The sequence below is a fragment of the Callospermophilus lateralis genome, chromosome X (assembly GCF_048772815.1).
Source record: "Callospermophilus lateralis isolate mCalLat2 chromosome X, mCalLat2.hap1, whole genome shotgun sequence".
NCBI lineage: Eukaryota > Metazoa > Chordata > Mammalia > Rodentia > Sciuridae > Callospermophilus > Callospermophilus lateralis.
The window spans coordinates 82839156-82860293 of NC_135325.1; the positions used below are offsets into that span (position 1 = coordinate 82839156).

Sequence of the window (21138 nt, forward strand, 5' to 3'; positions counted from 1 at the left end):
TTAAATATATGAAATTTCTGGTCCTCAGACTTCAGTTCTCTTGGCCAGAAATCCATGGCCAAACCAATTGGCATAAAGTTGGGTGTGGAAAGTTCTAGTCACAAATGCATAGGATATAATACACTGCTAGCCAGCCAGCCTTCTATGCCAGTGCTAGAAGTGCTGTAATAAGCAGCCGGTTGCCTCCCCAAATTTGATCTGTGAGGAAGTCATCATGGGGAGGAGAAGCAAACCCTTATCTCTAGAAGCCCAAATGTTAACAGGTGATCCCAGCCTCTCACTGGTATTGTGCCTACTCTATCCTCTTTATCATCTTCTACATGGCCAAGGAGAAGTATACCGCTGGATTGGGCACTTGAATGCCTTTAGAGATTTCTGGGAGAAATTTGCTGGACTTCCCTGAATTTCAGCATTCATGCTATACACTGAAACAAGGAGAACCACTTGCCCTGTAGCCTTTAAGAATCTGGTACTGTGGGATCACAGAGCAGAGAATGGAGTTAATATTGAAGTGTTTTGGAGTTATTTGCCAGAAAGTTGAATAACCAACTAAGCTGTGATCTAGGGGACCCAGATTCTCTGAGGTACCATCAGAACTACATGAAGCAAACTGTTTACGAGTTTCATACAATCCTGCATTGTTCCCACAGGCACCCAATGCAGGCAGCAGACTGCCACCATGAAGGCTGGCAGTGCCCTCTTGAGGAATCCACAGGCACTGCAGCAACCCAGCTCAGGAACATTTTGCCAAGGGCGCCCAGCAGAACCAATAGAAGCAGAATCACAGAAATAGGTGGGGGTGAGTGGATTAAAAAAGGCTTCTTGAGGGTGGTGGGGAGGGCCCAGGAGAAGAGTGTAGAGGGGTTCTCCAGCTATTGTCAGGATATACAGAGTGACTGGAACACACCAGATCTTAGGGAGTTGGGAATCTTAAGGCACTGGGGTCAGTTTCTGCACCCCTTTCCTACCTCTGGGCACAAGAGCAAGACAGAGGCAGGAAGATTTGTTTCACGAAGAAGAATGGAGAGAGAAAAAGAGGTGCGTGTGCATGTATGCATGTGCACACACATGCGCACACACAAATACACACAGATATGAAGTAACAGAGGTTGAGACTTGGGAGAAAATACAATCAATGATAAGACAGTAGATATGGAGGAAAGGAGAAGAGAAATGTACATTAAGGGAATGTGGTTGATGAATTCATATTTGTGAGTTTATTGGGGAAATATATTTTCTTCTGAGCAGTACAGCCATTCCCAGAGCTGCTGCTGAAAATCCAGGGAAAGATTTTGAGAGGGCTCAGTCTGAGAAATTTTCCCTGCTTGCAGAGCTGTCTGTCTTGTCTATTTAAGTTGTGAAAGATCATCTTTTTGCTACCCTACATCAGAATGCCCAAAGTTTAAGCTCAGTTCCTTCTGTTGTCTGATGAGCTGAGGGGGCACCCATTTTGCAACTTCTTACTCATTCTTCTCCTCCTCCTTCAGGGCCATTTTGACAAGGGCCATCCAAAAGTATGTTGCCGGCACAGTTTTACAACTGTGCTTCCACAGCAGGTATGGTCTATGGCTAGAGAAGGGGCTTGGGAGTGCAGGAGCCTTAGGATTCTCTATCCTCAGTCAGTGGTGTTAAAGTGTTCTGTTATGGAATGCTACTACTATACTGTTCTGTGATAGCTCAGATTATAGGGATCTTTTCACCTTGAGATGGTATAAGATCAATGAATCTAGAGTTCTAGAACTCTGAGCAAGCTTCAAACATTGAAGGACTCCTGTATTCCAGTGGGTCCCTAGGGGCCTCTGCAGAAGACTAACCTATTTCCTAATAGCAGAGCCCAAGCCACAAATATGTCCAAGATCATGGCTTAAAGAGTAAACTGTAAGACACAAACTTGCTTTTCTCACGACATAGGAAGATTCTAGGCTCTGCTCAGTACTTCCCTCCTCTTATCTCTTACTCCAAGGCAAACTACATGAAAAGTTCCAAGAGGCCATACGTTTCTTTTCTGGGGTCTTCCAACAGGTACTCCTCCTATTTTATGCCAACCAGTTTCCTTATAGGCCATCCATGGTTAGACTTTGTCTTGTAGGTCAAGAGAGCTCTACTTGTGTGAGGCTTCTGAACGTAGAGCAAACACTGACAAAGTGCCCAGATAAATGCTGCTTAAGATTAGCCTGTTCTAGAAATCCTTCCCTGACTAACCCCACCTATCACTGGGTGATCAAATACCTTTACAGTCTTCAGAAATCACTATTATTGGTAAGGCAGATTTTATATATTATTTTCCTGTTTTTGCTGCTTGAACATTTTTTTCCCATGATGTTGTTTCTTTCTCTAAGGCAAATGCTATATTTCCTTTCTCCTCCTCTTCACCCCCACTGTCACCCAATGCTTCACCCCAACCCATTCCCTGCTACTCCCTAGTCTGGCCTCAGGTCTTTGATGAAGACACTACGTTCTTTCTACTACCTAATTCCTAGACTGTGTTATTGACTTGTCTCAAAGTTGATTATTCTCCTTGGAAATCACCCACATCCTTGACTCTGACCTTTTCATTAGCCTATTCTGTGAATTCACACAGGTCTTGCTCTCCTCTGGGTCTCTGTTATTTTCTCCCTAAAATGATTATGGTTCTAGCCTCCCCCAGCTTGCTCACAATCTGTTCATGAAATCAACAGCTTGCATTTTGTCCTCATTCAGCTGAAAAAAAGAAGGATTTGGAAGAAATTATTTTAAAAGACAATTTTTTTCTTCTTGATTATGTTTCTAGAGTTGGGAGGGGCAGGAGTCCTAATTTGCTAAGGAGTAAGGGGTGGGGAAAGGTGGACAGGGCCCTTAGAAGCTAGAAATGAGGGGTAGGATTGGGGCAGATTTGGAAGAACTCTGGGAGATAACATGTAGGCTTTTGATCCTGACCCCCTCATCAGGGCTATCAGTTCCATGGCTTCTCATGCTTTTGCTGCCACATCCCACACCAAATAGTCCCCCAGAATCACTTGGAATCTTCTAGGATCTCTTCATTTTATTCTCACTCCTAGTCCACATTTCCAGGTATCTTTGCAGCAAAGTGAAATTCCATAGAAGCCTTAGAAAAGAAAAAAGAAAACAAAACAATTGGCAGTGAAAGACAGAAAGAGAAGATGGATCTCTTGAAGAAGGGAGTATCCCTGAGGAGGTGGGGACAAGGGGAGGAGAAGGGGAGGAGGAGAGGAGGAGGAAAGTGAGGCTGTCCCTTTAAGGGGGTTGGCTGTCAATCAGAAAGCCCTTTTCATTGCAGGAGAAGAGGACAAAGATACTCAGAGAGAAAAAGTAAAGGACCGAAGAAGGAGACTGGAGAGACCAGGATCCTTCCAGCTGAACAAAGTCAGCCGAAAAGCAGACTAGCTAGCCGGCTACAATTGGATTCAGAGTCCCAAAGACATGGGTGAGTTTCAAAAACTTTAGCATGGAAGATTCAAGCAGGCACAGGAATTCACAAGAGAATTCCCAACTTTGGGGTTTGGGATTTCCAATAGTTTAAATGAGTCGTATTTTGGCATTTGTTTTCTTTTTAAATTTCTTAGCATTCAATTAGATTAACCCCTTTTCTGTTGTACTGAATATGATGCTTTATTGTCAAAAAATTCTAACAGAACATGTGGGGTCCCATGAATTCCTGGAGAGAGTCACCAGCAGAATGGATGTGGTCATGTGTCTTCCTACCTCCTCACTTCCTTCTTCCTTCTCTTTCCCCATGCTAAGGCCCTCATTATGTCCAGGTCAGCTGGCATCCCTGGTTCTGTTGGAAGCACCTGAGTGTTGGCTAGCCCTCAGATATACAAAACAACTGCTTGCTTGATACAAAATTTGGACCCTGTTTGGCATCAGTAGTAAGTTGGGGGATTTGGCAAACTGGATTCAGGCTTGGCCATGGCTTATGAGGTCATTCTTAGGTTCGGGAAAAGGAAGCAAAATCCTCAATGGCTTTTTTTATGGGAAACAGATATGGGTGTGTGTATATGTGTTTGTGTGTGTGTGCATGCATATAGGTGACCGTTTCTAATGAATATCACAGACTTAGCCTGAACCCCAGTTGGGACAAAGAGGCTGCTGGGACCTTAGGGCTCTTGATGAATTGGTTGAGAACTGAGGGCTTCTCTCAGTTCCATGAACAAAGAAAGAAGTGAGGAGGTTCTGATATCTGGTAGTTTATATTCAGAGTAAGATGTAAAGAACAAAAGGGTCCATATAGGATGGCATAGAGACATGTAGACATTGCTCATGTTTGGCAAAACAAGGGTAGCAGCTTGAACACATCCTGAGTGAAATTAGACTCAATGTCCCATATATTGACCATCAATATAGTACCAAGTAGACAAGATCTATGGAGATGGGTTTTTCAAATATATTGAGACAGTATCAGCCTTTAGGTTGTTTCATCCCAAATCACAGAGAGAGCTTTTTGAAGCACATATTTAGGTATGATGGTTAAGAAGGCAGAGTTCTGGACTAGGACTCTGAATATCCAGGTTCAAATTTCAGATCTGCCTTTAATGAACTGTACAGCCTCAAGCAGGTCACTGTGAATCACCACTTCATCATCTGGAAAATGATGCTTTGTCTACTTTCATGGCTGAGAATCAGTATTGTTGTGGAAGTCCTTTGAAAATGGACAATCCCTATAACAATTGTAAATCTTGATGATACCAAATATTATATAACATTTTGTGAATTGGCTGACTCTTCTTCTTTCCAAGGTGTTTGGATTTGCTTTGGGCACAGTTTGTGTACTTGGGTAAGAATCATAGGACCAATTCATTGTGGCCAGGTGAGAGGTAAATTTTGGAGGAACTCAATTCCCTTCCTGGATAACATCAAGGACCCTCTCTATTGTCAAGGCATGTGATTGGGTGGGTTGACATTCAAAACACAGAGTGTTACTTCCTCTGTATGATGCAGAGTGTTACATCCTTAGGGAATGAAAGCCCTGAAAAAGTGGAGTAAATAAGGCAATGACAGGATCAGTTTCCTGTTACAGAGGCAGGATGATTTCTTCTAGAGAAAGATTGACACAAATATGTCCACCATTGAGGGGTGTGTATTGGGTCCTAGCTAGTGGGGTGGACAACACTTGAACCAATTACATCTGATGCATTAGCCATTGAGTTTTCAGTGGCTAATGAAATTACTTTGTGAATTATAGGCTATCCCTAACAAGGTACTAAATTGCTATTACTTCTGATGTGGAGTTTCTTGCTGTTTAACTATTGCAGTAGACAAAGCATATCATAGAATCTGAGAATGGAAGGAACTTAGAAGTTATCTGAATAACCTTCAATGCAGAATTCATTTCTACAACAGTCAATTAAACATTCACACAGCCTCTTCTTATTTACCTCCAGGAACAGGAAGTTTACTATTTCAACCATGTAGATTATTTTAGGATTGGAAGTGAAGAGGAACACTGAATGTAGTGATGTCTGCACAGAAGGTTTTATGGGGGAAGTTAGAGCTCATTAAACTTTGTCCTGACTTAGGAGGGAGACTTCCAAATGAGTGTTTGGGATACAATAGAACCGGAAAGGAGCCAAAGAGCAGCAGCTGATTATTCTCTGCTCAGTAACACAATGCCATTACTGAATAGCAAAATGTTGGCTTCTGCAAGCCCGTTGTTGTCTGAGAACAGTAGCTGTTACCTTGGTAACCAGACTTGGATGCTTCCCTCCAAAAGTGGCTATTTGCTGAGCAGCATAGTTTTGGCTGACTTAGAGTTAAGTGGGTGTAGCCCAAGTGGAAAAAAATGTGAAGGCAGAGCAGAGATCCACTTTTACCAAAAGAATGAGGATTAACTGAATTCCATCAAGGTGGCAAGAAAGCCACAAGAATGCCAGGTGTTAAAAAGAAACCATATGCAAATAAGTATGTTCACTTATTTTTCCTAGAGATACTGACTAAAATAATGAAGGGAGGCCTTCCCTACCCTACTTCTCACCTTGGTCCTGAAGAGTCACAGGAGCTCTTGGAAAATCAGAGAGATTATAAGATTTCTCCTGCTCCAGGGGGCTTTCACCCTGGCTCAGAGCTAGGAAAATGAGAAGTCTACTCAGCAGCCTGACAACAGAACTGTCCTCGCAGGGCTATCTGAGTAGTAACATCCTCAACCCAGGAGGGTGGGCGGGAGGGAACATATAGTCTCCAAACCTATTAAGGTAGAACCCCAGCCAGTGGCATCTTTTTCCATCTTACCTATTTGCATGTCATATTGTACTAACTCTTATGTCTTGAAAGAATGCACAGATGTGTCCTCCCTTCCCATAGAACTTCAAGTCTAGAGATCAATTCAGGGCAGTAACATGATCAGGAAGAGTCTCATCAACCATAGTAGGTAAACAGAGCATTTTTCCCCTTCCTTTTCCACTCACAGGTTCTACCCAGTGCCAAACTTACATCAAAAGCTCAGCAAATACTGATTGATTAATCTCTTCTTGGCTATTGCAAAATGGTCTTAAGGGCCATCTCTTAGCTCTTCACTGGCCTCTGAGCTCTCTGCCAAGCAGGGCTCTGCAAAATAGTGACATCCCAAGGAAAAATAACAAGGTCAGCCTCACACTGCTGCCAAGGAAAGAGGAAAAGTTGGTAGGAGAGTGACCTAAAGAACTTCTCTCTCTAGGTCCAGGTATTTGTTCATCTCTCCAAAAATGGGAATAGTGGAGACCATTTGCCAGGGATAGATTTTAATAGTCAAACTTGTACCTCAGCCTCCTAATGTTTGCACATAAATTTGTGGGGGTGGGGAGGGAGAGAAAAGGAGTATAGGAAACAAGGTGGTCCAGATGCTGTGTCCATGGTGATAATAATACCATTAAAGAGGAGGCTGGGATTCCTTGTCATCTAACCTTGTCCACATGACTGAGTCCACATGACTATCTAGCAGGCTTGGATTCCCAGGCTCCAGTGGCTACAGGGCTCCTTTCCAGCACTTCAATGTGGCAGAAGTGCTGATATCATGTAGAACAGACAGGATCATAGGCAGGGCTTTGTCTGACCAGGATAAGACCCAAAGCAAAAGTCTTTGTCTCTGGAACCTCCTGATGATTGTTGTTTTACTCCTAGAACCCACCCACTGATCCCCATCCATCCCTAGTACCAGTCACGGCTGCTCTAGTATCTTGGCCCTGTCAACTGCTATAGGCCCTTATCAAGGAGGCCTCTGTTCATGGGGTGAGGTTAAGGGGTGGGTTCTGGTAGGAGGGTAAGACTGTAGTGCAGATTAGAGACTTAAGGAGATGGGGCCAGTTTCTCACTCAATGAGACTGCCTGTTATTTAGCTCTATTGTATAGGGTTCTTCCATCTCTCCCTTTGTCAGCTGGATTTAAGGGACAAGCTAGGAATTGTGCAGGGTACAATTGGTCTTTTTCTACCATTCCTTTCGATGAAAGCCCTTCCTCTCTTCCCTTTGATGAGTTCCCAGATTCACACTGAATTTCCATCATGGAGCTGGTCCTTGACGCATGCCCAGGGCATGGGAAAGGAGGGAGGGCTTGGGAGCTCTTGGCTACTGCTTAAAGAGACAGCATCAGGATCAACACAGTCACTGGGATGGACCTGGATCTGAGTTGCAATGGTTCTGTTAATCTCTGTCAAAGAACATTGTGAGAAGTGCCTGAAGTTCTATTACAGATTGATTAGACTTATTTGGGGGAGTTTACAGGTAAATGTATCCAACTCTAAACTGATTTCTTTCCTTTGCTTGCATTTTGTCCACAGGACTTGGTTTTATCCATTTCATTACTTGATAATAGGTAGCTTTGTTTTTTGATTCATAGATATAAGTTTGTTCTCCCAAACAAGATTCTCTCAAGAAAAGGGACTGGGCCTCCAAATTACTTCTATTTCTCATAGTGCTTAGGTCACTGCTAATGTGTTTAATGCTTGTGCTGAATCCACATAAACAGAAATAAAAGAAAATACTAGAGAGGGTCATTAGTTTTCTCTATGATCTCTCATCAAAGTCAGGCAGTTTAATCCAATTGAATTGCATTGGGTAATGTTATTACTATACAGTTCTTTTATGCCAACTCTACCATGTTTCTGTCTGTACTTAGCCTGGAAATGTGAGGATGTCTCTTCAGAGAGCCAAGGAACTTCTCTTCCTGATTTCTCACATGTTTCCTGAATCCACTTCACACCCTTTTAACTATGAAGTGTTCTGAAATGGAGACGTTGTGGTCTTAAGACTATTGTTCACACATCCCCAAGCTCATTTCTTGGTTTGTGAAAAATCAAAGTGAACCCAATGGACCTTTTTCAGAATTCTTTGTCACTTACTTTGATGAAAAGACAGTTTATTGTATGTTCTGAGGTTTTCAAAGTTGGAATTCAAATTGATTTTTGCTTAGACTAAGATTCTTCACTTCTACTGAACTTAAATACCCTCAGAACAAATCTTTCATCTCAATCATGAAAAGATGGACATCTAATGCTTACGCTGTTATTGTTGAACTGTTTGTAGCTCAATAGTGATTGATTTATCCAAGGCTATTTATTTCAGACTTGTCATTAAAATCTCATTAAAGCCTACGTCCTTCTTGTCTCTTGATTTAAGCAACAGTGCAACAGAAAAAAAGGGGACGAAAATTTATCTAAGCTCTAAGAAAACAAGGACAAATGGATGTAAAAAGAAAACATCACTTGGTGATTCACAGTTGCTCCCATGGCTTAGCCCTTTGTCACCCAGTAATAATACTACATATGACACTTTCTGATTGCTTGAATGATGGTCAAGGGATCAAATATACTAAGGATAATTTATGCTCCAATTTTATTTAAAATTTTAAAAATTATTTTTAGTCGTTGATGGACATTTATTTTATTTATGTGTGGTGCTGAGAATCGAACCCAGTGCCTCACGCATACTAGGCAAGTGTGCTACCACTGAGCCACAGCCCCAGCCTCCAATTTATCCTCTAATTTTTAAAGGCAGGTTATCTTAATGTGATGAGATGAAAAATCATCCTTAGTGTGTTGTTTAGAAGGGACATCAGCTAAAACTTAGAGTGAAATTCTCTGTTTGCCTAGCAAGAGTTCAAGTTCCTCCATCTCTAATCATACCTGTACCACCATTTAGCCCTTCCCATGGTGAAAAGGCAGGGGTGAGTGAGTGGGCCCAGGATGGCCACTTGCTAGGGTGGATGACCCTCCTTACCCTGGGCTAAACAAACAGTCCTGCCATTGTTTTCTGGGTCTAACCCCTTCCCTACCCTAGGCCTGCAGGCCCTTGCAGAATACCAATGAGGCTCCTGAGATCTTAGGAAAAACAAGGCTTCTTTGTCTAGGGGAGCTATGGAGGGCTCTGTCTAAGCCCTGACCCTGTGCTGGGGAGAGAGGGAACACTGGGGTCACTGGCCATCCCCTCCCCCAACCCCCTGTCTTCAGATACCTTCTTTACTAGAAGAGTCAACAAGTTTGAGACTGGGGAGGAATAAGAAAGGCAGGGAAGGAAAATAATAGTACTGTTGACTTCCAAGTATCCATTCTTGACTTACAGGATACATCTAATATTTTATTGAAAAAAAGAAAGGAGGATCAATTTCTGGAATGCCTCCTGAGAACAGTGATTAGTTTCAGCTGTTGTATTTTCATCTCTAGCATATACGTGTGCATGTGCCCATTTGTGAACATGTGCGTGTGTGCACGTGTGTGTATAAACACTCCACAGGCCAGCACAGATGAAGCATTCTTATCAAGCAGACTTGCAGAGTTCATGCTGAGTAAACAGCTTCCACTCGCATTAGCACAGCTAGAAACTGTTTCTTATGGAGGCCAAGATTTCTGGCAGCAGAGCTTCAGTTCATAGAAAAGGAAAGAAACTCAATTCTGCTGCAAATGTTTGCTATGTATTTCACTTGGCTTGGGCTTCCAAGCCTCCTCTCTAACATGATACATAAGGATCTTTGGAGAAGAAACTCTTTGAAGTTCAGGGAAGGGCTGTAATTTCAGGAGATGGTGAGTAATAGCTCTTACTCATTTTGTGGCTCTGGGAATAAAGACATGTCTCTATCTCAACTTTCCCATCATAGAGAAAATTTGGTCCTTGAAAATATGTTCACATTGATGCAGTTTAGCCATGCAGATCACGAAGTGTTCAAGCACTCAAGGATAAAAAGAAGCTGCAGTATTATTAAGAGAAGCAGGCAAAGGATTCCCATTTCCCCTGGTATCATGATATAGATAAGTGAACTTGTCTTGGCAGAATGCTTGAACATGAAAATCCAAACGTAAGACATTAATAGAATTAATTTTCATTCTATTCATCCAAAATAGCACCTTCTCAGCACATTTGCTGATTATTTGTGTGTATGCATACTACATGAATAGATCTATAAGTTAGTATGAATAGAGAAATGCATATATTTAATTTATATGTGTATAAATTACATATAAAATATATAATGTGTATATGTACACATACATGCATATAGAAAGTTTGTGTGTGTATATACATGTTTATACAAGTATATGTACACATACATGTATAAATTAAGAATTTTTGTTTGTGGAACTTAACATTTTAATTTTTCCATCTTTTAGGGATCTGGCCAAGAAGCCAGAGGGAACCATCCATTTACCATCTAGTCAGTCATCTATTTGGCATTTGACATACTTCATTGCATATGACACCTTAGAAAATGGGACTAATACTTGGGACATAGCTGTTTCCAGAGCCTGTGACTTGTATGCCTTTCTCATTTCTCAGCAACACTGGCATGGGGCTGGTGTATCAGATCTGAGAATCTTGGGGACTCTTAGCATTTTGAGATACCTGTGTGTCCCAAGTCCTAGTGTATTTTCCTCATGCCAGAAATACGTTTTATGCTTTGATGACTTTGTATAAACTTCCTTTGAGGAATATTGACAAAATTTCAGTGTAGGACAATAGGTAGGGATGTTTGCCAAGCTGCAGTATGGGCTGGGGGGCAAAACAGCCATTCGAACTACCCCCAAATCACTAAGCCTACATTTTTTAAAAAATTTCTAACAGATACAACATTTTTTATGCCTTTATTTTATTTATTTATTTTTATGTGGTATGGAGGATAGAACCCAGTGCCTTGCACATACTAGGCAAGTGCTCTACCACTGAGCCACAACCCTAGCCCCACTAAGCCTACGTTTTTTTAAAAAATATTTTTTAGTTATAGATGAATGCGATACATTTATTTTATTTATTTATTTTTATGTGTGGCTGAGGATTGAACCCAGTGTCTTACACATGCTAGACAAGTGTTCTACCACTGAGCCACAACCCCAGCCACAACCCCAGCCCTAAGCCTGCATTTTTATTTTTGTAATAATAATCTTCCTATTATCATTTCTTGTCCTATACAAGTTTCCTTTTTTCTTTGGAATCTTTCTCACATATCTAGACTAAGAAGAATTAAGCGTCTCTTGCAAAAATTATTCTCAATATTCAGCAACATCCAGGACATGAAGTTTCCAATGTTTTTTCCACCTGGAATTCTCTTTAAGCCCAAATCCTGTCTTATAATACCAATATCTCTGATTTTTACTCATCTCTTCTGAACACCAAGCACATTTACCCTCTATAATAATTTACTTGGCTGCTGGAATTGTTAGTTGAGAATATTAGGTGTACCTAGTTAATTCTTCCTCAGTGAACTAAGTGTTCCCATCTGGTAGAGTCTGTATCTTTTCTGTCTTCATATCCCATAAAATACCCAGCACAATGCTGGGCACAGAGTAAGCATTCCATAAATAATTAATGAATGACTGAAACAAACAGACTGGAACAACATAAAAGAGGGACTGATTCCATAATCTCTTTGCCTTGATACTTGAATTACTGAACTGTTTTTAAAACACTATAAGTTCTGGGAATTAAAGGTAAGGATTTATTTTCAAGAATGAAACAAAATAAGGATTTTATATCAATCTTACATTTCCAAAGCCCCAAATTCTAGATTCTCCTGATTTTAGACTCCAGGGTGATCACTTTATCCATATTTGGGAGCCTAGGAGCTGCCAGGTACAGCAAAGTGGCATGAGGGCATGAGCTACCTAATGTGCATGCCTGACTCTTTTCCCCTTTTCTTCCCCAGGTTTGTTAGAGTGCTGTGCAAGATGTCTGGTAGGGGCCCCATTTGCTTCCCTGGTGGCCACTGGATTGTGTTTTTTTGGGGTAGCACTGTTCTGTGGCTGTGGACATGAAGCACTCACTGGCACAGAAAAGCTAATTGAGACTTATTTCTCCAAAAACTACCAGGACTATGAGTATCTCATCAATGTGTAAGTACCTATCCTCCTACAGAAATTCATCTCTTTTTCCTTCTCTCCATCCTGAAGCTACAGAATTCATCAGTACCTTTGTGACTAGTAGGGAAAAGGAGTGGAGTGAGGCAGGATTCTTGAGTATTCTCTCTGTGTTCATATTCCACTTATACCACATCAGAAGCCCTAAATGAGGGGAGAGTACCAGATTCATAGAGAGGGTGGTCTACCTGCCTGCCATTCCATCCTACCCACTCCTCATTTCCTCATCCATGTTCTATTCCTGCTGGATATGGTCAATATTGCTTGAGTTGCCTCCACAATGGTAGATATGGAGAACCCAAGGGAGGCACAATGACTAGATAGAGTGGGGTCACTTCTTGGTTTGATACACTGCTTGCATCTGCTCAGGCTTAGTACTGAGTTTCTCCTGCTCCCAGAGCAGTTAGATTACTGTTCTTTCATCTTTCCCTTTTTACCTAGCTCCTCCTTCCTGTGAGGTAGCATCTCTGAAGGATCAAGCAAGAAGGGCAGGGCCTTTGTTCTCTAGGTTGCAGGGTAAGCAGGGGTGGGTGGAGGAGCCTGTGCTTCTGGCCACCTGCTCTCTGTTCAATAAAGATAAGATGAAACCCTGGAACAGTGATGAGTGATTCCTCTAAAGAACCTCTATCCTTGTTAATGTGCCCATTTACATGTGTACCTCACTTGTGTGAGAAAAGATCTGGGTCCTCAATGAATATGAATGTCTGGTCTCAATGCAGGATCCATGCCTTCCAGTATGTCATCTATGGAACTGCCTCTTTCTTCTTCCTTTATGGAGCCCTCCTGCTGGCTGAGGGCTTCTACACCACCGGCGCAGTGAGGCAGATCTTTGGCGACTACAAGACCACCATCTGCGGCAAGGGCCTGAGTGCAACGGTAACAGGGGGCCAGAAGGGGAGGGGTTCCAGAGGCCAACATCAAGCTCATTCTTTGGAGCGGGTGTGTCATTGTTTGGGAAAATGGCTAGGACATCCCGACAAGGTGATCATCCTCAGGATTTTGTGACAATAACAAGGGGTGGGGGAAAATTGGGCGTGAGTCTGTGGCCTCATCCCCACCCAAGACAAGGTCCTGTGTCAGGACCTGGCTTTTGAGTGAGGAAGCGATGGCCACAGCCGAACGAGAGGTCAGGAAGAACGTGGTGCCTGGCCGGCTTAGCCTCACTTCACAGATTCCCTAGAAAATTTCATCTTGAAATGAAAAACATGAGTTTTCTGGGATACTTTGTATAATCAGACCATTTCTAAGCCATCTGTTGGTATCTCTTTACTCCCTTCTTAGCAGGAACCACAAGAGTGGATCTGACTGTACAAGAGTGTAAAATGCTCATGGGATTGAGTCTTAGACATCTGATCTGAGAGGGAGAGTGGATCATAGAAATTAAATAATTGACTTCGAGGTGGAATGCATAATATTCTGGGATCTTACACTGTTGGGGGTCCCAGACTGAATTAGAGTAGACTTGCATATTTAATGTTTTGTCTCTGCCCGAGGGCTATCCATGCTTCTAGTAAGACATACATGGGTTTTCAGTTGATCTTTCAGGGGCTGGGCTGGGTTATGGCTCAGAGGTAGAGTGTTTGCCTATAAGTGCAAGGCTCTGGATTCTATCTTTAACATCACAAAAAAATTGGGGGGGAGGGCTAAATATGTGCGGGTTGTGGCGATCTCTTTTTGTGGCCAGCAGTTAGCTTAGAAGGGTTTTTATATCTAAAATTTAAATTTCCTATTGGCTTTGCTCAATGACTAGGGAACAAAAATCTTGTGACAAGGAACATTTTCTAAGCTCAGCCTAAGGCACAAAATGGCACGACTTTCTTTCAAGATCTGTTTTGATTTCTTTACACCTTATCTGCCCAAAAATTTCCCTGAAGCCTCTCTAACCCAGGGATCCTCCTCACTCCAACCCCTACCCGTTCCCCCTACCATCCCTCATACTTGGGGCCGGTTCTCTAGTAAATACTGCCAGTGATACATGGCAGAGATGCTCTATTCACTAATTTCATTTGGGGGAGATCTCTGGAATCTGGTTTCATTGACTTATGCCACTCCAGGGTCTCCCAGTTTGTATTTCGACATCTGCAGGCTGATGCTGGTTTCTAACCACCCCATGTCAATTGTTTTAGTTTGTGGGCATCACCTATGCCCTGACCGTTGTATGGCTCCTGGTGTTTGCCTGCTCAGCTGTGCCTGTGTACATTTACTTCAATACATGGACCACCTGCCAGTCTATTGCCTTCCCCAGCAAGACTTCTGCCAGTATAGGCAGCCTCTGTGCTGATGCCAGAATGTATGGTAAGTTAGGGTATGGGTGTCTTAGCTCCCCTACCAACTATGGAAGTGACATATCATATATTCTTTTCATAGGGTAAGGGGGTGGTGATTATGAGAGAAATATAAGATGATGAACACTTGGGTCTTAGATTGTTAATCCCTTCCCACTGAAACCAGAGATGTTTCTTCCCTGGGAAGGGTACTTGGAAGTGGTGGGAGTTTTCTTGGCTATTCATACTGCTTGCTCTATTCTGATGGACTGCTGTTCCCAACCCCAAAGCAGCACATTTCAATAACAAACAGTTATTCAGTACCACCTTTGTTTTTTTGTAAGTCTCTAGAAAAGAGGACCCTGATTGTTGGCAACATGCAACTTTACAACCAGGATAATTAGAGAAGGCTCTAGGGGAAACTCTTCAATGTGGCCCCATATTCCATGAAGCTTACCATGGTTGATTTGTGCATCTTCCTTAGGTGTTCTCCCATGGAATGCTTTCCCAGGCAAAGTTTGTGGCTCCAACCTTCTGTCCATCTGCAAAACAGCTGAGGTAAGTGGTCCATTTGGTCTATTTTGCAATAGAATGGCAAATACTATAGAAATTTCTATCTGTGGCCTTCAATTTTCAAGACTCAAATTTCTCTTTATTGGATTTGGAGTTAGCAGATTGTCCCTCTACAAAATATTGCCTAAGTATGCTCGAGCCAATGAGCATGGATGGTGAAAACAAATTCCCAAAATTTTCTCCCCTAAAAAAGAAATGCGTAGCTTTAGGTAAATATAGAGCTTAATAGCAGAATTCCCCAAATGAAAATTTAGATTCTTTTAGTTAAAAACCTCATCAAAAGAATGGGCTATGTGCAGAGACACACATGGTTTCTATAAAACAGTTTCAATTTGGAACTTCTTAATCTCTAATGAGAGGTAAAATAAGTACATTTGAAAAATGTGCTATTGAGAATAGATATTATACACAAATGAGGCAGGGGAATAAAAGTAAGTCCTGGAGAGGAAGGCAGTAAACTATTTCTTTTTCTTTTTTGGTACTGGGGATTGAACCCAGGGGTACTTTACCACTGAGCTATATCCCCAGCCCTCTTTATTTTATTTTATTTTTTTAATTTTGAGAAAAGGCCTCACTAAGTTGCTGGGATTATGGGTATGTGCCACTATGCCTGGCTTATAAACTATTTCTTTGAAGGCAAATTATTGACTTTAAACTTTGGGATCATGGGCATAACTATAGGGAATAAGTTGATTCTTTGATAGCACTATCATTATTTTATGAGTCTTTTGTGTTCTGGGTACTATGGTGTACATTACAGATTGGGAGGTCTACATTTAGAGAAGTGAAAATAGTAATTAGTGATGCAGAATTAACACATAAGGACGATATCAACATGTTTGAAAAACTGCATTTGTAATTAATAGTGGAGCATGTTTTTTGCTGCTACAAGAAATAGTTTTTCCTCTTGGATTTTTCTACAGTTCCAAATGACCTTCCACCTGTTTATTGCTGCATTTGTGGGGGCTGCAGCCACACTGGTTTCCCTGGTAAGTAGTTTTTCAATGATTTTGCAAACAAATGGTCCTGAGTTAGCTTGGGTATGATTATGTTAAAAGACAAGAAAATGACTCCTTTCAAATATGAAATGCTGGAGAGAATCTACTAGGAAGATATAGTAAGGTATAGGGCTATATATTTCTTCTTTGGGTTGGCAAGGCAGAAATATTGCAGGAATTAGATGGGAAGAAGGAAAGTGGCATTGAGAAAAGAGAAGGTAAGAGATTAGTCATGACTGATAATTTAGAGCATTTACGAATCATGTAATATTGCCAAGTGCATTGCAGTGAAAATTATAGTTAATTCTCAACACAGCTGAGTCTGATTGGTGACAAGAACACTGAAAATTGCTAACATGTTTGCTATAGCTTAGGATTCTATGTGCTATAAATATGAGTCCATTTTGAAACTCTCCAGTGGATCTGCTTACTCTCAGGGAAATACTGGAAGGACCTCCTAACATTATTAGAATTGCAATTCTATGTTCCAGGTCTTTCCCATAGTGTTACAGTGCAGTGTTAAATGAAGTTTGCTTCATTCACTATGAAGATTAAAAACCTAAGATATTAAGGGGTAAATCAATTTACCTGAAGTCATTGAATAAACGATGAACAGAAAAGAATGAGATCATAGAATCCTCCTTCTATTGCTGCGGCTTTCATACAAAATCAACTAATTTCTCACTTAGTAAAATAGAGCAATCAGCAGGGGAAGGCTATGTTATGACTGTGTGTCTACACCAAGCAGCCTATGACTGCAAGTCACTCTGATGTATGGATGTGGCAAAAGCCATGCATTGTTCACTTCCTTGAGGAAAACTCAATGCTAGGTCAAGCATAGTTGTGACATAAGTCCTTATTGATCAACTCTCCAGTAGTGGGCCATTGAAAGGAAATGTCTCAGGGAGGATTTCTAATCAGCATGTAGAGAGAAGCCTGGGATGTGCTATCTTATGAAGAGCAGGATTTTCCCCTTTATTCAGTTATGATTTCATTTCTCCCCTTCCTCACTCCCAAAAGGATTTGAGGAGGGAGAGCTTCCTTGTCTACTGTCACTCATATTTTTTCCTGTTCCCTACAGCTCACCTTCATGATTGCTGCCACTTACAACTTCGCTGTCCTTAAACTCATGGGCCGAGGCACCAAGTTCTGATGTTCCATAAAAATCCCCCTTTGTCTAATAGCAAGGCTCTAACCACACAGCCAACAATGCTGCGTCTCCCATCTTAACTCTGCCTTTGCCGCTGACTGGCCCTCTTCTTACTTGATGAGTGTAACAAGAAAGAAGGGTCTTGCAGTGATTAATGTCTCTCTGTGGACTCTCCCTCTCATGGACCTTTTTTAGTCATTTTTCTTCACAGCTGGTTCCTGCGAGAAATGGGAAATGCCTGAGAAGGTGACTCCCCAACTGCAAGTCACAAGGAATGGAGGCTCGAATTCAATTTCCATATAACTCCTGAGGACCAGTCAGTGCTTTCTTCTCAAAGGGCACTTCCACTGATAGAAACAAAGTGAAAAGAAAGATGCTCAGGTAGAGAGAAGGAATGTCCTTGGTCCCCTTGCCATTTAGAGGAGCCAAATATATTCTCCTTGGTGTACAAAACAGGAAAATCATTCCTGTATCCCTATTACCACTGAAGATAGAAGAAAAAAACAGCAAAACATTAAGAGCATTTTCCCAAATCTGCCTGTTGCATCTGGGAGAAGGGGGTCAAAGCAAGGATCTTTCACCCTTAGAAAGAGAGCGCTGACCCTGATGGTGATGAACTCTTGAAGCCCTAACTCAGCCAACCTTACTTATAGTATAAGGGAGCGCATAGTGTCTGTGTAGACAAAGAGGGCATCTGGCCTTACACCTCGTTAGGAAGAGAAACAGAGTGTTGTCAGCATCTTCTCACTCCCTTCTCCTTGATAACAGCTACCATGACAACCCTGTGGTTTCCAAGGAGCTGAGAACAGAAAGAAACTAGCTTATGGGAAAAACAGACTGGTCTAAGGAGCAGCAATTACTGTTGGCTAACGGTGTAACTCAAGATGGCCCTCTGGTAGCACAGGATAGATAACTTTTTGGATAGCATGTCTTTTTTCTGTTAATTAGTTGTGTACTCTGGCCTCTGTCATATCTTCACAATGGTGCTCTTTTCATGGGGTTTTATCCATTCAGTCATAGTAGGTGATTTGAAGATCTTGATTTGTTTCAGAATGATGCACATTTCACAGTTTCCAGTTTGTTTATTGCTTGTTTGGGGTTGTATCAGAAAGGGCTAGAGAATGATTTTTGGATTATAATTCTTTTAGAAAGAGGAAAGTTGAAGAGTAAGCATAACAAATGATATTTACAATTAGCTAGTTGCTTGAATCTGTTGGAATTTTCTACAAATATTCTGCTGTTTGCAGAAACAGATCTGATGAATCTGAACCTCAATTTGAATAACCTGTTTGATCGTTCTTTCTAGCTAATGGGAGATGATTTACTTAGCAGTGTTTTCTTGGTGTGTTAAAAGTTAGGTTTAATGTAGAGGTTATTTTCTTCTGGTATAGATCACATAATAGAATACCAGCTGTCAGCTATTCAGTTAGTAAGCTTCCATGGAAAAGGACAGACAGAAAGAGTTTAAACCTGAGTAGTTCCCAGTCTTTTCCTGTTTTTGTTAACTTTGGGTAGATAAACTTATCTGATTGGTTGTTATTGAAAGGACAGTTTCTACTGTAGCTCTTTTGTTGTAAAGAGTTACTTGCTCTTTTCCCCAAAAATGGTCTCAGCAGTGTTTAAGGAGATACAAAATCTTTACAAAAAGACACTTGATACCTGTTTTCATACCAGTATACAAGATAAGCTTCCAGGCTGCATAGAGGAAGGAGAGGGAAAAAGTTTTGTGAGAAACCAATCAAGATCAAGGGAAGTGAAGTAATCTATACCTTGTGTTTTATTTTGATTTAATAACATAATAAGTAACCAACCCTCCCCTGAAAACCTCACATGCATACATACACACATGTACACACACAAAGAGAGTTAATCAACTGAAAGTGTTTCCTTCATTTCTGATATAGAATTTCAATTTTAACACACATAAAGAATAAACTTTTAGAAACTTATCTTACAAAATGTATTTTATAAAATTAAAGAAAATAAAATTAAGAATGTTCTCAAACATTGTGTCCTTTGAGTGAAATGTTCTGTTTGATCTCATGATAGAAACTTAAGAATTGTATCTTGTTGAAGAAGTTTATTTTTCAGGTCACCTAAGTCATTCTCAAACTACTTCTCTGAAATAGTAGATAAATAGATCACTTCTATTTTTTATAGCTGGAGACACTAAGAAATAGAGGCAAAAAAATTTTCCCAAAAAAATCCAGTGAGTGCCCCACTGTGCAGCCCAGCTGCCCCTGTCTGCAGTCTGGGCCCCATGTCCTGTGCTAGCCCCTCTGACAGGCTCCTGACATGGCTAATGGGCATGTGTGCCCAGTGAAGTTGGCTGCCCAGTTGCAAACCAAGTACACTCAGGAAGGCACCAGTGACCGCTATCACCCTGTCCAGAAGGGACCACAAAGAGTGAAGCAGAGAGGCAGAGCCTATGAAGGCACATGGCTGCTCTGGTCCTCAAAGAATTTGGTGTATCAGAGGATGTATGAATCTACTGCAAATGCATAACTCCAATATTCACATGCAGGAACTCTCACCCCCAGGTGTTGGTAATAAGAGGTAGAGCTTGTGGGGCTCCACCCTCTCCAATGGGATTAATGTCCTGTGAAGCTTCCAGAGCTGCCTGGCCCTTCCATCTCTCCTATCACCATGGAGATGGCATCCTTGAGTAGTGGGCCCCAACCAGACACTGAGTATGCCTCTGATTTGGATTTCCCAGCCTCCAGAAATAATAAATAAATTTCTGTTGTTTATTTTAAAAAAAATAAGTGCAGAACTTGGGCTAGAACTCCAGGTCTTGATACCAATTCATCACCTATTTAAAGGTTTCTTCTATCTTTGAAGTTGGGTGTGAGAGCGTTCTGCTAATTCAAATAGGTTACCTCTTCACTGTCCTAGTGGTGCTCCAGCCCCTGGTGTGTATAGGATTAAATTATTACCTTTACTTTAAATTGTTAAGCCACTTCAATAATGATAGTGTGGTGCTTCATACATGACTAATACTTAGTTTTGTCTGGAAAGTACTAGATGAAAGGTTTGAAGCTTTTTTAAAGAGACGGGCCTTTTGCTATCTTGCCCAGGCCAACCTTGAACTCCCCAGGCTCAAGCAGCCTCCCAAGTAGCTGGCACTGCAAGTGTGGGCTGGGTATAATGTTTACAGGGCAGAGCAGATAAGTCAAGGGCAATGTAAATGTAAATAGGCTATGGCAGGGCACCATTTAAATAAATTAGTGACACCCACTTCCCTGGATGGGTTAGCCCACTAATCCACCTGACATAGCATTAAAGCCCTGTTACAACCCTAGGTTAAAATTTGGCACATTTGGGCAGCAGACTGATGACCAGCCTAAGGAAAGATAACTTAAAATTGCTGTAGACTCATTGCCCCATAGTTGAAGCTAGCAAAGAACATGATGGGTGAGAGTGGAGGCTTTAGCTGGAGGCAACAAGTCAGTCAGCAGTTAAGGAGCTCCGTTCAAAAGTAGTTTCAAAGTAATCTGATTTCTACTTCACCATAATTAATATTCTGCAAGCGAGTCTGGTTGAATGACTTTAAGACAAAAAGAATAAAAATATGACAAGGACTTATTTTTAGACACTGGCAAACAAGGGCACAGCACCATATTTTGGAGAATTGATTCAGGGTGCTACAGAATGAAAGTATTTTTGCCTTAGAGGAGCTGAAAGCCAGTTCCCAAGAAAGCTGCGTTTTCCATCTGCCCTTATTTGGCTCTGCCCTCTGGGACAGATCTATAGATGGAGTTTCCAGGCTCTCAGAAGCTGAGAGCATCTCCAGTCTATCAATTGAGCTCATTGTTCATAGCTGTCCCACACACCATAAACCTC

At 41.5% G+C, this 21138-nt stretch overlaps 1 protein-coding gene across 4 annotated transcripts in view; it reads left to right on the forward strand.

Moving 5' to 3' along the window:
• Positions 1-19235, forward strand: part of Plp1 (proteolipid protein 1) — a 65591-nt gene extending 46356 nt beyond the window's left edge. For 2 of the 4 annotated variants that reach the window (XM_077107555.1, XM_077107554.1), the window contains exons 3-10: positions 651-799; positions 3278-3424; positions 12100-12286; positions 13030-13186; positions 14437-14605; positions 15059-15132; positions 16071-16136; positions 17227-19235. In XM_077107555.1, coding sequence (XP_076963670.1) covers positions 3421-3424; positions 12100-12286; positions 13030-13186; positions 14437-14605; positions 15059-15132; positions 16071-16136; positions 17227-17298 — 729 coding nt within the window. In that variant the 5' untranslated portion in view covers positions 651-799; positions 3278-3420 and the 3' untranslated portion in view covers positions 17299-19235. The remainder of the gene's footprint in view (positions 1-650; positions 800-3277; positions 3425-12099; positions 12287-13029; positions 13187-14436; positions 14606-15058; positions 15133-16070; positions 16137-17226) is intronic. The other 2 variants (XM_077107557.1, XM_077107556.1) reach the window with 2 other exon arrangements.
• Positions 19236-21138: the final 1903 nt, after the last annotated feature.